Source organism: Festucalex cinctus, chromosome 3 (assembly GCF_051991245.1).
Source record: "Festucalex cinctus isolate MCC-2025b chromosome 3, RoL_Fcin_1.0, whole genome shotgun sequence".
Classification (NCBI taxonomy): Eukaryota; Metazoa; Chordata; class Actinopteri; order Syngnathiformes; family Syngnathidae; genus Festucalex; species Festucalex cinctus.
Window position 1 is genome coordinate 19,574,302 of NC_135413.1, and position 20,506 is coordinate 19,594,807.

Sequence of the window (20,506 nt, forward strand, 5' to 3'; positions counted from 1 at the left end):
CAAAGATAATTGTCCCAAACTCCACTTTAAGGATTACAACTGTTTGTCAATACGGTAGCTATACTGCACTATAAATAGAAAGGTGGAGGTATGTCAGAGTCAAATAAATTTAAACTTGCTAAATATTTGATCTGTCAACTGCAAACTTGCTGTAAAAATAGTAATAAGCCAACAAAATAGAGCCGACCAGGGCCACTGGTGACCATGATTTATATGATTTGTTCTATTACGACCCTTGTCATACAAAAACACTGGTTGACTGATTCCAGATTGAGTCAAAGGGCCAGGAAAAAGGCCAAGATGCTGCAATTGTAATCTTAAGGTTTGGACAGGATGTCACTAAATGGCTTAAGTGGTCACGGGTCGCAGGTATTAAAGTCGAGATCCAAGTAAGGTCACAATTTAAATATCTTTGCTTGACCACATGACACTTTTTTTTTTTTTTTTAATCTTTCATGGGGCAGCTGGGGTTTGGGTGTTTGGTCGGACTTCTTGTGGAGATGGACTAGTGTGGGCAGTAAAGCCTGCTGGGACATAAAGCAGGAGAAGTGGAAGAGCTGGTGGGGAGAAAGGTCGCCATGGTGTCTCTTTCAACTGCCTGTTGACCTGATTGGCCTGACAGGAACATTCTGGCATCTGGGAAACTTGGAGCGAAAAGGGCATGTGACCTCTCGCCGCCACCAGCTTTCCCAAATCTTGTTAGAACAGCTAGCTGGCCTCCGAGTCATTTCCCACTTTCCCAAGGTTCCTGGGGAGATTAGTTGTCCAGTGTGGACGGGTGACAAATTCACAGGCTGACCTGGCCTATTAGGCTTGCAAAGGGCTCAGACCTGTTGCACATCACCTCTGATGAAATCAACCTGCATCACTGATTTGAGCTAATAACCAATACTAAATCCCTGAGTGACTCATGACATTTATCAATCCAGACTCTGATCAGCCAGCGGGAAGAAATGGAAATATTCCTTCTCAATTGTGCAATCAAATACTGTGGTAACCTCTGTGAATATTGAATATCCAAGATATTCTAATGCATTTCTACCAGTTGCTGACTAAATTATACAGAGTATGTTTCATTATGCTTTTTTATTTTCATTTACTGATGAAGTATATTTGAACAAGCCTCTTACTGTTGTTTTTGAGGAGATCAATAGTATATATCCAGAGATTATTGTACAAAGTTTAAAAACAGAAGGGGATAAGTATAGAAACAGATGTATACGACCAACATTTTCAAATGGTTCTGATACGGGAATGAACCTGTATGCATGAAGTGCATACAATTCTTCGGACAGTCTGTGCACGTTTATGCCTCTGCGTGCATGTATGTGTTAGGGTACAAACAAATTTAATAAATATAAAAAGTCAAACATATTTAAATTTGGTCAAATAATCTCGAACAGAGACGAAAACGTTAAAATGGCTGCCCAGAAGAAAACCCAGTTGTGTGTTGCAAGAACAGTTCCATGATACCACAAACACACTTTGATAGCGTAAAAGGACAATTGGCACAAAAACTGTTTGTCACATTCAAGATACTCGTTATGGACAAATTATAGTAAAGGCTCCAATTGCCAAACTCGTCTTCCTCAAGATGCCATTTGACTCCTGTTGTGCTTCATGCGTTCAAGGTTATTGTTCCTTAAGCAATGTACACATTATGGAGGCACGCGCAGTAGTTCAACCACATGTCCAAAGGGGTCAAACTGTGGGGTTTTTCCCACTTGTTGTCTGCTGCAAGTATGTGGGGCGTTTGATGCGGGGTTTCCTGCGCTTGGGTTTGCCCTTGGCCTTTGTCAGCTGGACCACGAAAAAGGACAGGACGACCATCGCCCCCAAGAAGGCAAACACCGGGATGGTCTGGCCCACTTCTTGGTTGTAACGACCAGGCATTATTCCTGTGGAAATCGAAGGGCAAAGTTATTTGACTGCAAAATGATACTGTGCTATAAAAGAACAACCAATTGAATTATCCAGAGGCAAAAATTGGGGGTTGCCCTCCGCAATCTACTTTCAAATAAATAAATATTGAACAATAATACATGAATAGATAACCGCGAGTGCCAAACCACAAGTATGCAGGGTTCCACTGTGCTATAAATATGGCAGAAATAGAGAAACTAATTTCAAGCATGTCCATACTTGGAGAGCTGGTTGGTCTATTGTAAAGCATGCAACCCAAGAGAGTATTTAGTTTGCAACACCTACAGTGTATGAACAACGAATGAAGGTAAATGTAACTTTACTGCGTCGCTGTTTGAGGAGCATGGATGTAAACAACATTGTGCATTAACCTTCATTACAATGTAAACAAAAACATTGTACATTCCATGAAAATTGGTTTTACTACCAGATATTTTGAATAGTATATTTCCTCTGGATACTTGTGTTTTGTTTTGTCTTGAATCAATGTATTTTTTGTTCTTAGTCTACTTATACTGCCCCTACTGTCAGGACAGAGAAAGGAAAGATGGATTTTCAGTATCAATGGGATTTTCCTGGTTAAATAATGGTTAAAAAAAATAGGTAAAGATGGATGGATGGAAGATGATGATGATGATGATGATAATAACAATAATAATAACATCAATATCTTTCGACTGATATTAAATACTCATATCACGATAAATTTTTCAGCCATATCCAACTGCGACACCATCCTGAAGTAAACTGGCACCTTCCCAAAAAGGATGATGAACCTTGTTTCAATTGGTGAGTAGCTAACATTATACATTCAGAAGTGCAATGAAAGGGTTTCCAAGAGTGATTTTAATGCCTACAACCACATTATTTGTAAACCTCAAAATGTTCGATTCGTAAAGGACATGCATTTATTTAGCACTTGAGTCAGACAATTTAAAACCCAACTATCAAAAACAGAAGCGTTGCTCACCTCCAGGGATGTCCCAGGCCCCACTCTCCCCGGGGGAAAGAGGTCGGACCTGGGGACGGTAAGGCCTCACATTTGGCAGTGCCACCTTGTCCAAATCCACGGAAAGAAGCTTCTGGTGCTTCCATAGGTTACTGAAAGTAAAGTGAAGGGCACACACGCAGAATTTAAAACAAAAACAATCTAAACTCAAAGCTGTTCTAAATGTTAGCAGCATGCAGAATAATGACACTCCATCAATGGATTTGTGACATTTGCGGAATTGAAAGGTAACATGCATCTAAGCGACCATTACATCATTATGTTCTTCCTGTGAATTGTCATAACATCCATCAAGACAAAGAGACTTGCAGATGACTTTTAATGTTACTGTGCAGATAAATGCAAGTGAAGTCTTGTCAATCCCACCTGGGCGCTGTCTCATTGAGGGGCTGAGGCTTCGCCCAAGAAAGATGTGGACAGGCTGGTAGGGGGCGAGGCTTTGGGTCTCCAAGATGAGCTTCCAGAACTTTTGAATAGCGATAAAGATGATTTCCTGTTAGGAGGAACAGAAAAATAACTTTTTTTTTTTGTACTCTTCCTAAAAAACTTGTCTTTCGTCTACATAAATACAAAACCATTTAAATAAAGGTAAATAGTTGTATTTTCCCTGCTTACCCTCTAATCTCTGTGGCATTGGGTGCTCAGTCCCTGTGGGAGGTGCCATCCTACTGTGGGAGTGGCTTAGGCTGGGAGGTGTCATACTGTAGGATGTGTACTGAAGTAAAGCGTCTAACAGCCAGAAACAGTCTGAGAAAACGGCATGCAAAAATAGACAAACAAAAATAGTTGACTGTGGATTAGCAAAGCTTGTTAGAAAGAAATATAAATAAAAGGTGCGATACAAAGCAGACCAAAGTTACCTTTTTGTCTATGGCTGTCATCTATACAGTTTGAGTCACCGTATAGGGCAATACGTCCTCCCCCATCAGATGGTGTTTGGTAGAGTCCGAGGATGGGAACCCTCTCCACCACTGCAGTCTCTTGTTTTAACACTTCTAGACCTTTGAAAACAAAACACACATAAACATTAGCTCTTCACAACCTGGTTAACTCATTTGCTCCCCAAAACGTAAAAATACGTTCTATTTTAAATATTACCAGTGTCTCAAAGACGTATTTATACGCTTTAAAAATATGCTAGGGTATACAGAAGGCTTTGATGCAGCCTCTGAACTGAAGATAACAGTTGAAGCGATGGTAGTTAAAAAAACGGTCAGCAGGTGGCAGCAGAGTATAAGAGATCAACCAGGGTCATGTTGCAACAAGCAGTTTTCGCTACAATTTTAAACAGGTTTGTGAATAATGATGAAACTTAGCTATATTCTAATGCTAATTGCTGCAAAACGGAAAGAGATAGAAATATACTTGTTTGTCCTAATGAAAGAAGAGACTCTAATCTTTCTTTTGGTAGGTTCCATGTTTTTATAGCAAAAGAACAGAATATTCTGTGAGCCTTGCAATATCTGTCAAAATCCAGTGAAACAGCCAGGAGCGAAAGGGGTTGCTTCAGTGAAAATGGCTGAGAGTTAAAATGCGACAGCTGCACAAATGCGTACCTTGGTCCTTTAGGTTCTTGGCAATTACTATTCCATCTTCTGGGAAACGAGCTATACTGCAGCCTGAGGCATAGTACACTAGCAAGAGGGAGAACATGATTATTAATAGTTTTGATCTATATAAAAACATGACAGATGGACAGCGGAGTAGAGCTAAACACAAAAGTATGTGTGTGTTTATTACTATCATGGTCTGCCAGAGTGAAGTCGCCCTCGTACAGCCCATCACTGAAAGCCATCCCCCACACTGAAATCAGGTCATTCAACGCGGGCACATTAGCACCCCCTGTGTCTGGCATCCACCATTGCCTGTAAGTGACAGAAGAAAAGACAAGAAATTGACATACAGTACTTCCGTGGGCAACAGTAGACCTGAAGGCAAGGCAAGGCATCTTTATTTATATCGTGAATTTCACACACAATGTAACTCAATGTGATTCACAGAATTAAAAAGTACAACATTAAAAGTATTTACAAACAAAAGCACTGAACACATTGAAAACCAAAGCGCAGGAAACAAATTGTACTACATGACCATGACCAGTAATGGTCCATTGTGATTTCCTAGGTTTATCGTACAAGTGAGCATTCAAAGATGGAAAAACTTCCAGAAATTTATAGAATTAGTGTTACATATTCATATGCATATTCATTTTGTGATTTAAAATATGTGACAACTCATTCAGTTTTAACTGCTATTTGCACAATAACACATATTCTTATGCCGCTGCTTGAGCTACACATGACGATAACCTCCCATCACACACAATAGATGTTTTGATAACACTGACGACACTGAATAACAATGCAATCATATTAGGCCACGGACACTTTATGATGGACACACCTTCCTGGGAAGGGGGGACTGTCACCGGTTTATAACCCATTATCTCACAAGGGTGGGGGGGCGCAAGACTTCCTGCTCTACCAAGAGACGGACTGATGTTTTTACTCGACCATAGTGTTTGTACAGTTCTCAACATATATGAGTACACCCGCTTTGAGAAAAATTAAAGATTGTGTCCAATATCTCAATAAACACGAGAAAGTGCTCCAAAATTTTGAGGTTTTCGATATGCGCTTAACTCACAACATGAAAGCAAGGTTGATAACAGAATGCACAGATGTTCAGTAATAGCAATCAAATTAAGTAGTGCAAAAAAATTAATGCACCCCACAATAAAAACAACTACATTTAGTATTTTCTATGACTTCCATGACTTTTAAGGATAGCAACATGTCTTCTAGGCCTGGAATTAACAAGTCGTCAGCATTTTTCTAGGGGTCTACTCATTTGTGAAAAATGTTCAACAAATTTGTGAGGACTACTTTATGTACGCGTACTAATTAATAAATCCTGTTTGCAATCAATCGCCCACATTTGTGAGAATATTTTGTCGTACAGTATCACGTTAAAAAAACGAAAAACAAATCTTGATTCTGAAAGGAAACTAAATGTGTTCTGACAAACTTGTTGGGGTGTACGGTACTCATTTATGCTGAGCACTGTAATTCTTATTTGTTCCATTAAATAATCAAAGACAAGTTTGGTGTAAAGGAATGTCATTTGGATACAACATCACCTACGAACATTACAAGACCTAGGGAGAAGGAATTCCATTCTGGATACATTTTCCCGACAAAACTAAAGAGCAGTTTCCGGGCCTCATCTAGGAATTCCTGACACCACACAGAGCCATGTGAGTTCATTTCAGGAAATGGATGATATTAAAATAACAGCACTGTATTTTTCATAATAATAAATCTAATTCACAATAACGGCAAGGATTGTTAAAATGTCCAATAAACCCATTTGTAAACGAGCAGCCCATGAATGAGTCAAACTCATTCATGTAAAACCGGCTTCCTCAGCATATCCCTTCAAAGCTGCAAAGTCTATTTTTAACTGTACGTAATCCCTTTTAATGCCAGAAAGGCTTGGGTGTAATAGAATGGTGCAACGAGGAGATGTAAGTCTTGAATGTAACAATGTGGTACGTTTTGCATCGATTCAAACGTTTCCAAAGCACAGCTTATCTTGTTATAAGGTGAATGCTGTACAATACACTGTTGAAAGGACCCATTTAACTGTATAGTCATTGCAACATCAATCAACCATGTTGTAGTTGTGGACAGCAATAAAGAGTAAGTAGAGAGTACCTGGTGTTTTCATCATAGAATTTGACCTTCCTCATGACGGAAGTGTTGTACCAGTCACTGAAAATAATGAGTGAAAGCCCATTGTCAATATCCCTCCTCAGCTTGGCGATCTCTTCAGGGAAGTACTCCTCCTCGCTGTCCACCATCAGCAATGTGCCTGGTCAAAAAGTCAATGAGTACACATTGCTTGTCTCTACTAATTCTCTAAAGCTGTAGCAAACACTTAAGCAATGCACTTTTTAAAGTGTGTCAAAATTTCAAAACCATTGTCATTTGTCTAACTTGTCCCATAAGTTCAGCTCTTTAAATCCTCGGCACTTAATTTGTTTTAATAAGCAAGCAACAACAATGACATTAAAAACAAACGTTCCCTCTAGTTTTGAGATTTACTCTTTTTTTTTTTTCTCCTACTACCAAACAAGCATTCAAACTTTTTGTACAAGTTTTTCTCCCTCAGGATCATCGAGATACGCATAAATATTTTTTTCTTTCCAGATAATTAGAAAATAAGTGCTTCTCTGTCCCTTTTGTCAAATCAACGTTAATATTTTATATTAACAATTTAACATTATAAAAGGAGTCATCCAACTGGATGGCTTGGCTGGTCCGTAAGTATAATAATGACGAAGACTTAACGCTGCAACCCACACAACTCTCTTACACTCGACAAAATATTTGTCATCTCTCTCGATTCAAAAGTTTGCTACGTCTGCTTGTGCGCCATATAAATGTGCACACTGTTTTGCAATGTTCAGCGTGATTGACTCCATGATTGTCATACACCGGGCTCATTTCTTTGCACACTGAAAACAATGTCAAAATGATTTCGCTCATATTGTCCAACTTGTCTGTTTCTTAGTGGGACTTGTACGTAGGTATGATATTCAACTATATTCCTACCATATTGGCTGGCATCAAAGCAGGTGATAGGAGCACCCAACACTTCAACAAAGTACCCCATGCTTCTCAGGTGCTGGTACATGTCACGGAAGTTGGTGTGAATGTGGTCACCATTCCTAGTAATACAATTGATGGGGAAAAAAAGCATTGTATTGAGTTGTCAGAAAATGTATCTCGTTAAGTGAAATCAGACTTGTTGAAATCAGACACATACCAGTCAAGAGGGTCATTTTTCATGCGGAGGTTATCACGTGGAAAGTAGCCAGGTGGGTAACGCAGGTTGTGGTACTGGTCCCACAATACCCTTTTACTGCGTGGAGGAGTCGGGACGATCTTCACCTTAATGGGCAATTTCACTGTTGAGGTCAGTTCCCCTTGGACTTCCGACTGACACAATTGATGGGTAGATAAATCAGTGCAAATCAGAAATGAAAAACAACAAATGTGTCTCCATTGACTGCCTTACATCATTCTCCGCAGGTGATGCCACAGTCACCATGACATGGCCTTGGGCAATCCCTTCCCAGGATGCAGCTTTCTTGGCAACAGATATGGAGACAGCCAGGTAGCCGGCCCATGGCCACAACACCGGCGAGTATGAGACGGCCACATCAATATGGTCCCCATTTTGAGGAAGGTAGGGCTGCCAAATGGGCTGAAGGAGAGACAAATTTAGAGGCATCATCATGAAGCAAAACCACATTAGGTACGGTGTCGTCATTGTCATCTAATAATTACACGAAGCTACAAGATGAGCGGAATAGATCATCTTAAAGTTCGATTCAGAAATATGTTTACCTTGTCCAGAATCCTGCCAGTGACACCCATGCCATTAAGAATAGTGACATTCACAATGGTGGGCATTCCTCCATAGTAGATAGGCTGAGAGCAGTAAGGCCACATGTATGGACACTCAGTCAGGTCAATGTAGCTGGGAGAAAGACTGACAGCAGAAAGGGACACATTATTTGTGATGGAATGATTTTGAATGTTATGTATTAAACACAAGATATATCCCTTTCAAATTGGAGTAATTTGTGATAGTTTGTTGACTTTATGGTATAGAATTCATAGAAAAAAAATCATTCAGGCTTGTGTTGGCAATATCAGAATCAGCTTTATTGGTCATGTTAACCTTAAAAACCCAATTAATTTGTGTCTGGTAGTTTGAGCCACACTTTCATACAGCAACAAGAACATTGAACATTTGGGACATAGGCGTAGCACGTAGGGCTGCACAATATATCGAAAAAATATCGATATTACAATATTGGCTCATGCAATATGCATATTGCAAAAACATGCAATAAGTTTCATATGGAATTGTGTTTTTATCTGAATTTGACCAGTCAGCCGCTCAACTAAAATGTGCATTGCATAATATATATGTGAATAGCTGACTCCAATCGGATTCCTCCTCAAATCCAATTTTTGGGGCTGACTGTCCAGACTGTTTTTTAGCAAGTGTCCAAATCCGATCTGGCCCTAATCAGACTGAGCCACATTATTTATCCATCTGACAAGTTGATGTAGCCACGATGTGAACTACCATCCGTATGAATTTTTACAAGCAATAGTGGGAGCACAATCTCCTTTTGCATTATACATAGAGAGGTATGTTAGGAAAACATTAAAAACCGCAACACATTTATCATTCAAAAATTTGTTTTCAGGTCTTTCAGTTGGTTACTTGATGCGACAGGCCTTACCTGGCCTGAGGTCTGTAACTGTTGAGGATCTGGTAAGCTCTGATCAGGTCCAGTTTCCCATGGCCCTGCTCGAACATGTTGACTCCTGGCAGCCTGCGGGCTGAGGCGATCAGAGCCTGTTTCATGGAGGCTGGATTCACGAACTCTCGATTCAGCACAGTGCTGTCGGACAGAGGAAAGGCATGTGACTAATGTAGTGTCAGATTCTAGACATTAAAATCAGGGGAGGAAAAACAGGAAGAAAAAATAGGCTCCTATTTTGAATTGAGTGGTGATCTGCAGACTTGCACCGCACAGCAGCTCATTACTGCACCTCGCTTTAAACTGGTTTAATCAACAAATCCACCCGTAAAGATAAATTGGTCCAACACTACTGCTTGCACTCCCACAAGATCCCCTCACAGAAATCACATCACACCTGTCCGTCCTACACGAACTTCACTGGCTGCCCACAACACAGTGCATTATTTTGGTTCTTGTTTTTATACTGCTTTGCTGTATTTTATTTTTCATTTTTGGACAGAAAGTTATTCCGCTTATTGTCGCTAGTAGGCACAGGCACAGAAAATAAAAGTAAAATAATTACCATAGTAGCTATAACCAATCAATTAAACTCATGTAGATAAAATGATGCGTAAACTAAATGGTGGTCAGTATGTTTACCTTATATGGTAATCCCTCGCATGTTAATGCAATTCGTAATTGCTAACTGTTTAGTATGGGCTATTTCTGTTGGTGTTAATTTTGTTGATGCTCATGCACAGAAAACAGTAGTTACATCCACTCAGTTCAACTAACGTTAATGGATTAACAAAAACAAAAAAAACAAACAAAAAAAAAAAGGGGGAGGGCTGATTATTTGATGGAATAATCGATAGGATAATCAAATTTAAAAAGACTCGATAGTATCAGCTTTAATCTTCACCTAGCCAGAAGTGTAACAGCTCCAGCCACCACAGGAGAGGCAACGCTGGTTCCAGACAGAGATCGGCATCCTTCCTTCATTCCCGACCCCCTAACACCAGAACCATAGGTGACAATATCTGGCTTCACCCTGCCATAGCCCCCAGGCAGCTCCTGCACAGAGATGTGAATCAGATATAAGACACAAGACTGAAAGAAACTCGTCGCTTTGAATTAAGTTTTTTGTTTTTTTCCTAGTATTATACATTACAGAATAAACTTGCTGTCTGTCATTGCAACAGTGTCTTGAAGTGGATGAATATTAAGGAAAAATTACAAGGTCAAAACAAAATAAAATGGAAAGATTAGGGAAATACTTTGAAAGCAGATTTATGTAAAAAAAATAAAAATAAAAAAAAATAAAAAATAAAAAATAAACAAATGGAGAGCCGATGATCTTTTCACTCTGAGCACTTCTTTTAAACTTCAGCTACAGAAGGAGAGTAAGAATCTGGAGAGCAAAATCTTAATCATATCCCAGGCAAGATGTCTGCTTTGGCCACAGACTAATTCAAGTAGCATCAGGGGTGTACTGCACTGTACACATACCTGTACGTCCATTCAAGAACTTTTACACTATGGCTGACTAATTCCAGATCAAAGTGAAAATATTTTAAGTAAACTTCTTTCATCAGACCTTTAAATTAACGATAAATTTATATGGAAGCAAGAGTACTCCCGCATAGACTCACCCAGGTGGTCATGCCTCTAGATGAAAACCTTGCAATGTTGTCTTCAAAGTCTATCCCACCAACTCCAATTACATCCATCTGGTCTGCTGGGTTGTTGAGAGTTCTAATGAAAAGAGGTCCATGTTATTTGCATGTCATGTGGCAGGACTGACCAGCAAAATTCTTGATTAGTCCCACTATATGTCCCCGTTTCGATTAATGTGGGTTATGTACCTTGTCTTTATTTATTTAGGATTTTAGCTCAAATGCGGCATGTCGTTAGGAGATATTGTCCAAAAATAACAGCCTATGTGCCACTGATTACCAAGGAATGTTTTTTTTCTCAGTTAAAACAGTTGTGTGTTAACTGAAGTGTGATGTCATCAATGCAGTGACTATCATACCCATACAGAGGTCCATCGTTGCCAATTGCAGAGACCATAATCACTTTATTGGCAGTGAGCTCCCACACCTGCACAACAAACAATACAGACAGGAAAAACAGTGGTTAGGAGACAGTACGTTTCAGCGCTACAATATGAATCAGAAAACAAGATGACACACTTGATAAAGTATCAGGTTTTCTCGTCTTAAAATGTGGATTTGTATACCAATTAGTGTCTGAACAATTCAATTCAAGCAATTCAAAGAAAAAAAGATAAATCTGCATGAGGGGCTAATCATCCAGTAATTAGCAAACATTTTTGACCACCATACTCAAATTATTACCACAGCTGCCCTAAATACAAGCGCACATAGACCCCTAGTGGTGCTCAAGCGCATGCCCTTTTGCCCTGGATGAGAACACATGCCCTTCCTGCTGGAGCCCAATTTTATTCATTCAATATTATAGAATATAATAAATATTTGGCAGTTTATTTGCATCTTTTTTTTTGTCAGAAAATTTCTTTCAAAGCTGTTGAAATTTTGCAACAAAATAATTATGACGGTTCTGCCATCATAGCTCAATGTTATTCAAGTTTTTATGTTTTTAAATTAAATGAAATCAGCAAATACTGTTGGAGAATCTGTCTACTGAACCAAGAGTATACAGGGGTTCCCTATATACTTATTGGTGTTCTGTTTCGTGGTAGAGGGAAAGTTTTAATTGTGTCACACTGTTACCACCAAAAACAACCCAACATGACGTCATCATTTTCTTATGGTAGAATTATTGTGAATAAAACTAGCTACTGTATAACACACTTTAATGGATGAGAAAGATGTTTAAGGAAGAGCTTGTTTGTTTGTTATGAGGATCCACACTTAGAATTGAAGGCAATTCCCCTGAAAATTCTGAAATTCTTTAAAAATATAAGCCATACAAGGGGGTGTTGGCAAAGGCTGAGTCAAGTAACTGGACTTTTTTTCATCGTTGACATTACACTTATAATCCAATAGGCTTCTTCAGTTCTAAATTTTATAAATGTACAATTTACATGTTTATACATGTCCCTAGATGTGTCCCCTGGGGATGCCTACAATAGAGTTGTAGGTTGCATGAGTGTAAACTGAGAATCTACACAGACAGAGTTGTATTTACCTAGATAGCAATAATGTGCTCATATCAATACATTTCTTGAAATTATTTAGATATGAAATATGTTAACCTCCTGTCATTGAGGAGTAAAGACAAACTCAGAAGTGCGTGTCGTGCGCGTCTACCCGACATGAATATTTCTCACTGATAGATTACGGTACAGATTTTTCAATTTATTAACAAATATGCGAGTGTCTGACCTTATCAACAAAAGGGTGATCCATGAAGTCAGGGCCTCCAATGCTAAGATTGAGAACGTCAATCTTTTTCAAGATAGCATAGTTGAAGGCATCAAGGAACCATGACGTATATGACACCTGCATGGTAAAATGATACAAGAGGTGAATCACACACACAATCATTTGTACTCGGATTTTATGTTTAATTGGATGTTAAAAATAGCTTACTGCATCTGTTGCAAGGTGAATTATTATTACAATAGGATGCATATACATTCCAATAATTTAGAGGTGTTTAACATTCAGGTGTGGATTGGATTTGAACCCACAAATTGTGCTAACAGAGGCAGATGTGCTAACCAGTCAACCAAAGCATCATGTCGTCCAGTATTATCGTATAAGATAAATTAAAGTCTATGCCTGGTTGTTTGTGAAGACTCTGAAGATGTGCAGCTCTGAGTCGGGAGCAAAGCCCTGACACTCTCTCATACTCGCGATCACTCCAGCTACAAACGTGCCATGACCCAAGCCTGAAAGCAAATAAATAAAAAGCCTTATTCAACCTTTTTTTCTTCCAAGTGGTTACAATATTGATTCATTTTGACAGTCGGGATAAAACACATTAGCACTGGCAACATATTTTTATACTGCTCACCATCATCCAGTGTCTTCTCATTGGTCCAGTTGGTCCTTTCCTTCACATTTTTAAAATGTGGGTGTTTCTCACTCAGACCTGTGTCAAACACTGCCACCTTCACGCCAGAACCTACACATGTCCACACCCATACATTAATGACAATTTCAACACCTTCAATTTTGATCCTTCACATCATGTTTAAGTCACCCTTCTCCTAATTAAAAAAAAACTGTTCTTTCAGGCTTACCAGTGTGTCCCATCTGCCACAGTACATCTGCCTGCAGGATCTGAGCGACATGGCGGGGGATGGCTCGCAGAAGGCGCCGACTGGAGTGGCGCCCAGTTGAATGCCAAAAACCTGAGGCCAGTGACAGACTGGTCCTCCGAAAAGGTCGGGACGATTGCCACGACTGCCATTTTTGCATCCTGTTTGTGGTATTACAGGGTGCAGCGGTTTCTGCTGCTGCGCAAACAAAATGCAACAATTTAGTCTCCAGGTTCATATATTTATTAATCATTATAATTATTTAGGGATTATCTTGAACCACATGTTCAGACTGCTCATAACAGATAAATTGTGGATTTATGCAAGTCATCTCTTGTTCCCTCTATCTCACAATGGCGTGGAGCTGAACACAACAGCAATGTTTCAGTAAGTATCATCATAATTACACCATATTGTCACAAGGTCATTTTGCAAACAGCAGCACAGCTCCACTGGAATGCTTTAGGCCTGGCTGGGTCTCTTCAATCATTTGTTTTTCAGGGCATTTTTAAGGGCTTACCCAGAATCTTTGAGTCTCTGAAAGTAATCACATCTCCAATTAAACCAATAAATAAAATACAATAAAAAAATATTAATAATAATAAAAACAAATTAAGACCAGACAAAGAAATAAGTCTTGATTCCAATTTTTACAACAGTTGGAAACAATTTTACATTAAATGACACAAATAATAAATAACTGTAACTAGAATTGCCAATTATTATTTTGCCTAAGTATTAGCCACTGTCTAGTACTTTTATTTTCAAACGTCAACACATTAGTTTTACTTTGCTAAAATTTACAAAAAAAAAAAAATGAAATAACCCACGCTGAACTGATGTCTTTTATCCAGTGCCAGGCACAAGCCATACCCTGCTGTTCAGGCAAGCCCCACAACACTAACTCACCTTCTCTCTCTGTGGGCAAGCAAACAGACGGTCTCTGTCCCTCTCCCATCCCCCAGCACACAAATATATTTAGACAGACTTTCACCATCCAGAATCAACACACCCAGACTCGGGCTGTGTTTGTTCCTATTTTCGCACTTACTCGAAAATACATCCTCTGATTCAATAAACAGGGATTGTATAGCAGGTAAACAGATTTTGGCATGTATTCAGAAATCCACTGTTCATATTACTTTAAGCAGGTGATATTGTCCTACATAATAGTACAGTATATTCAGACTTACAAGGAATGTATTTGAGTGAACGGAACACTTTGCGTTGTGGAGTGACCCTCTTGATGTAGGGGTGGTCTTCCAAAGTCAGCAGACTGCTGGGCGAAGCTTGTCGAATGTGGACCACATCAAAATCACTGGGGAAGTCAGAAGCTGGGTTCTCCCTGGGAACAATGTGCCACTCCAATGCTCCATCCTTTGTGTTCCGTAAGGCGCTGCTTATGTACAGGCTTCGGGCTTTGGCTGAGAAATACCCCGTGAATGCCACAATGTACTCTGGCGGCAAAGTGTGGAGAGATTGTTTTAGGACACAGGCAGTTACAAAATACAAATGAAAGTGAACTGTTTCATGATCACCATTAATTGAATTATTTCCATCTTAACCTTACCTTAAAAACTATATACTAAAAACACAAAAATGGATAAAAATTAAATTACCCAACTTTCATCTGGACATGTCAACTATATACAGATGAGATGAAATAATAACGTGCTTGAAAATGATTACTTCTTACCATGTTCCACCACCTTAGAGGAGAACTCCACTTTGAGAGTGAGATGGGAGTAGTTAGAGTTCAGAGACTCCACGTTAGGGCTTTGACCAGAGCCAGATTTTCCCTCTGGCAATGGCTCCATCCCCACCAAAGGCAGGAAGCCTGCAAGCAGTCCCATAAGTATGGAGGTCCACACTGGTAGTAGGAGCATTTTGGGTTGTGACACTGCACAAATCATGTGTTTTGAGTATCCCAATGAAAATCCGTTGCAGTTGCACTTTTCAGTTTTGAGCAGCTAAAACGTGTATCAGGGTCTGGGGAATCAAACAGCATGTCAGGTCCAGAGCTCTAAAAGGTAGTCCATAATGAAAATGTTCTGAGCAGCTATAATAATTTCTTTCTGCGTTTTCTCTCCATGGTGGTAGGCAAAGGTGGAGTTCAGTGACACCGCCAGAGCAGGAACACAAATGCCATGCTGAGAAAGGAGGAGCTAATCTTTCTGGAAAATTGGAAGAATACGAGGATGGCGGGAGAAGGGATGACGGTGGAGTTGGCATCAATAAACGATGTCCTCTCTTTATTTAAATCTGGAAAGAAATGAGAAAACAATAGTCAAGCCGCATTGAAGCATGGCCAAAATACAATACATTTGAAATGAGAAAATGCTGTCACTATTATGCCAGCAAAAACAGATGGCTAATGACTCGAATTAGTTGTTCTTTGGTGCTGTCCCGACTAAAGTGAGTACTAATGTATTTTTAAACTCAGCTTTGCTCTGCAGTAGAAAAATACAATTACATTTACATTAACAACAACAAAAAAGTGCAGCTTTTGATTGTTTCTTGATCACATACAGACAATAGAGAATGAAAGAAAAAATAGGAAGTGGTGTGCTACATATTGTATGTTCAAATTGATGGAGAGAGACAGAGTGACCAGGCAATCTTTTCTAACTTGACAATTTGGGTTTCCCCTACAAAATACCATTATTATGTGAAGCAAGTAAACGACTACAACATTTTTATTTATTTATTTATTTACGTTTTACAGAGATACAAAAGTCGCAAGCAAAATAAACTGTCAGGCAGTGAAGCTTACAATGTTGGTGCAAATGCATAAAAATAAATATTGCTGATACAGTCTTGTGCAAGTGGATGAGAGCTCCTGTTTGGCCTGTTTGGATCAATGTCAATAAAACTATCCAGCTACTTCCAGCTACACTATAATTATAGAACAGGTCTCTCCAACAAGTCACCCCGCAAAATATTGATAGCTCAACAAGGCCAATTCCACAAGCTTATCAATGAGTCAAAAGCACAATACCAAACAATCACTTGGTAAAACCGATCCAATTCTCATCCAGTTCAAATCGCATGTTTATCGCTCTTTCCCTTTATTCGACGATTCTTGTCAACAAGTTGTCAATCAAATATTTGCACTATGGAGTAGGTGCAAATAGTGATACAAGTATTTATCTACAGTTGTGCTTTCATTCAAACAGCAGTAGTTATCACAATGCGCTTTACAGAAACACATAACATACATAAACATAACTCATCTATGGTCCACTACTCCACTTAGTAAAATGTACACGATCACAGTGGTATTCAAACCAGTAATGTAAAGAAAAAGCACTACACCTGTTTAAGCCACTTTAACCACTCGGCTAGAAGTTTCAACACTTCGACAAGAAATTTTTGATTGGTATATACAGGTGTGGCACAGGTTATTCTTGTAGTGAGTATGGCACACCCATGTTAATAGCAGGCTGAGAAGCAAGTTCACATGATTGTTACTTTTGTTGTTAGGAACATACTGAAGTTCATACTGTAACCAGCACTGCCATGAACTCATAGAGCACCAAAAACAAAAGACACACGGGTTCATTGCTGGTGAGGCATTGACATTACAGACAGACATCCAAATTTAAGTTGTTGTTGTTTTTTTTTTGTTTTTTTTGTTTTTTTATAATGCTCGAAGATTTCAGCAGTTTTTCAAACTGACTTTTTAAACCATGGTTTAATGTCAAATCTGTAATCAGCTGATGCTATTAAACGTGTATACAATATCTTAATATATATCTTGGTCCTGCTACCCTTTTTGAGGGTGAGTGTCCTTTGTATGTGCAAAATAATGATGCAAACTGTGGAAATTATAGCACTGTTGATAATAGGGCTGGGCTCAAAATATCGATATATCGATTACACCCCCCCCCCCCCCCCATCCATCCATCCATCCAACTATGGATGGATGGATGGATGTCACAACAATGCGAATGTCGTGAGTGTCAGGGTTTTTTCACTTTATTTACACAGCCTATACTGTGGTTGTAATTGATTTAAATTATTATTTTGTTTTTATAAGGCCATGTTAAATAAAACAGATTCTTAGTGTAACTGCAATGGATTCAATTCTTAACGTAAAAATTCATATTTTTACTAATGCATTAAATTAGAGTAAGAAATTTCTACTATTTGCAGCATTGGTAATTTTGAATGTCTAAAATAGCTACTGCGTGAATTCCTCAACTGAAAGACGACAATGTGGCACACTTAGACATACCCACTGAGACACAAAGCCCCCATACATGCTTGCACACTGGCTAAAGCCACTAAGCTCTACTAACTATGGGTCGGGCTCACGTTATGAAAGTCAACTTTCCTTGCAGTGTCCCATCACATTGTATTGCTCTACAAACATCCCTTTTAGCTTGGTAAGGTGTATGATTAAGAATATGTTCCTGAGTAATGCAGCAAACACTCATTACAGCATGTTAGGTGCCCGATGAGGAGCATTTTACAAGCACATATCATATACCAAGCCCTCAATCACACCCAAAACACAATGTTCCACAATGTCAGGATCCACTGGGAAACCTCATTCAGCAATAGTTACTCTTGCACTTCAATCTTCAAATGTGGTTTTGGTAAAACATTTTGTCATCCAAGCCTCCCACTGAACGACGCAAATGGCTGATATGTAGGAGGGTGGACTCGGACTTTCACTGTTATGAGTTAGGTCGACTCATTTCAATTGTTCAGATGTGATGAGACGATGTGCATACCTAATGGTGGCTTGAAGCTCGTCAGTAGAACTTCATAAATAAAGTGTGTCACATTTAGGACCCCTGGTTTACCCTTTTCATAACCTGAATTCACATGAGGAGAGGGAATTATGGTGATCTTGGAACTATTTATTTATTATGGAAATACCCCAAACTAAATAAAAGTCTATGGAAAAAATTCCGGAGACAGCATGAAAGAGTTTATAGTCTAGTAAGTCTACTGTATGAGCTAGAGTAGAGGTGAGTTCTCAAAATAGGCTAATGGATGATGTTATTATCCTAGCAAAATGGGTATGACATATTTGTTTTCATTTACAACCGTTTCCCCGTTCCTCAGCCACTTCTTGGTTCCGTTCTGTTTTTGTTTAGATTAACTGCACAGCCCTAACTGACACTGCACCTTTTTTAATATGATGTGCCTTATGGTCGTAAAATTACAGTAGTTTAATTGTATCTTGTTGCAACTTGTTATAGATGAAAGACAAGCGATTTGAAGTCTTCCTTGATCTGTACGATAAATAATAGACAAAAATACATGTCAGCCACAACTGTTTTTTTTTTTACACAACAAGGCTGTTGTAATCAGTGTCAGGTTTTCCTTTCCATGCCCAATCCGCTATTCCCCCCATTCCTCATTGACTGGCCATCAATAAAAAACAAACAATCATGTCGGCACCTTTCACACAGAGAGCTATTGGCAGGACCAAGTGGGTATTTGTTTATGCAGAGAGTTCTATGATGGTGAAAGTTTTAACCTACCTGAGATCATTACTTCATATAGGATTTTTTTTAACTTTTTTTTTTTCCTTTTCTTATTCTCCCACAGGGGTCACATGAAAAAAATGTGTGGAAATTCCACCTTTGTTCCTTTCAATAGAAAACTTCCTGATCAGTGTCTTAGTTATACAGGAATTAAAACCTGTAGCTCAACATCTGCTTCGGGGATGTACTTAACTGGTGAGCTCAATCACTAGTTCCTGCTTGGGGTAGGATGTATGCCTAGATAACAATATTACAGAGTTATAAAAATAGGACAGCGGTTTCAGACAGAGCTGGGAATTCTAGGGCTGGGGACCACTTGTCTCTAATTAGAAACAAGAATGACCCCTGACCTCCTGATCAGTGAATTCAGCTCGGTTGTATTAGTAAGACATTATTGGTACAGTATAACAATAAGTGAGAGAAGTTAGAGAACAAAACACATTGGAACAAAAGGAAATACAAATTGGCCATATTATATTATATTAAACTATATTATTATACCTACAGGTACAAAAAGTGATTGGAAATGTAGGGAACGGGGTGACTTCCAGTGATTTTGTGTTAAACTAATTAAAATTCGTTTCCGTCTAAGCAAACCAAACGCAAGCACACGTTCTGTAGTGTACAACAGTTATATTTAAATGAGAAATACCGTACAAGAGCAGTTTAATCGTTTTATAGTTCAACTAAAACAAAAACAAAAAAACAACTTACCAATTTCCCACTGAAACTAAACAAAACAAAGCTGTTAAGAAACGGAAATACCTTAACTGTAACAGCTTCATCGATGTAAACATGGCAAATATCTCCAGATGAGGTGACTTGTGCTCAGTTTTGCGATGCAATATCGCAAGACGTCATCTAAACTGTCAATTTAATGCAAAGTGTGCTAAAGGCTTTATTGAGCCAGCAAACTATCACATGTATAGCATATGCTAGCTAGGTTAGTAGTCGTTTTCGTGAAACGTTGTTTTTCATGACACAATTACGATGTTACTCACCAAGATAATTCCGTATCGTAGCTCTCGTTTGTCGAAGGGGTTTTATTATTTACCTTCCTTGCAGTGACGCACAGTTACCGTCTCGGTTCCGTGTTTAGCTTTCCTCGGACAAAAGCTAGAAGCAGTCGTTACCTACAGCTGCAGACTACTGACGTCTCGTCATGATTGGATGCCAGGTCGGAGTGGTTTAACGCTCACGTTCACCTCTGTTAAAAATGCACTAATATAGACGGTCTAAATCAAAATATTGTATTAATATTTACAAAAACAAAAAATTATCATATTCTAATCTTGATTGCATCTAATCAACGTGCAAATAGTGTGCCGGTTTACATAGTGGGACTTTCTCGGATCTGGCAACCCAAGCACTTCCAGTGACGGGTCATTTAGCATGTTGTCCATCAGTAGGCGCTGTTTCACTGTGTAAAAACCGGCAACAGTCCAGATGCCGTAAATCAGGGGTGGCAAACTGCGGTCCTCGAGGGCCGGAGT

At 39.1% G+C, this 20,506-nt stretch overlaps 1 protein-coding gene across 2 annotated transcripts; it reads right to left on the bottom strand.

Moving 5' to 3' along the window:
- Positions 1-1,067: 1,067 nt before the first annotated feature.
- Positions 1,068-20,331, bottom strand: mbtps1 (membrane-bound transcription factor peptidase, site 1). Of its 2 annotated transcripts, none has more exons than XM_077516466.1 (23): positions 20,015-20,331; positions 15,209-15,774; positions 14,706-14,969; positions 13,495-13,707; positions 13,266-13,376; positions 13,031-13,140; positions 12,632-12,748; positions 11,296-11,363; positions 10,913-11,015; positions 10,183-10,334; positions 9,258-9,419; positions 8,347-8,491; positions 8,015-8,203; positions 7,763-7,935; positions 7,549-7,664; positions 6,649-6,805; positions 4,673-4,797; positions 4,489-4,566; positions 3,793-3,933; positions 3,548-3,679; positions 3,299-3,425; positions 2,894-3,024; positions 1,068-1,898 (listed from the first exon to the last, which is right to left on the bottom strand). In XM_077516466.1, exons 2-23 carry the CDS (start codon positions 15,423-15,425, stop codon positions 1,702-1,704), a joined length of 3,228 nt encoding a protein of 1,075 aa, XP_077372592.1. In that variant the 5' UTR covers positions 15,426-15,774; positions 20,015-20,331; the 3' UTR covers positions 1,068-1,701. The 2 variants fall into 2 exon arrangements, with proteins under 2 accessions (XP_077372592.1, XP_077372590.1); XM_077516464.1 differs by having other exon boundaries at positions 13,495-13,710; positions 20,015-20,330.
- Positions 20,332-20,506: the final 175 nt, after the last annotated feature.

What these genes read in the sequence shown, in the direction of transcription:
- mbtps1 (XM_077516464.1), bottom strand. Translation starts at nt 15,425, where the DNA reads ATGATTTGTGCAGTGTCACAACCCAAAATGCTCCTACTACCAGTGTGG. An exon ending in CTAGAGGCATGACCACCTGG is followed by an intron (nt 10,335 to 10,912) that starts GTGAGTCTATGC and finishes ATCTCTGTGCAG; the next exon opens with GAGCTGCCTGGGGGCTATGG. An exon ending in CATCACCTGCGGAGAATGAT is followed by an intron (nt 7,936 to 8,014) that starts GTAAGGCAGTCA and finishes CAATTGTGTCAG; the next exon opens with TCGGAAGTCCAAGGGGAACT.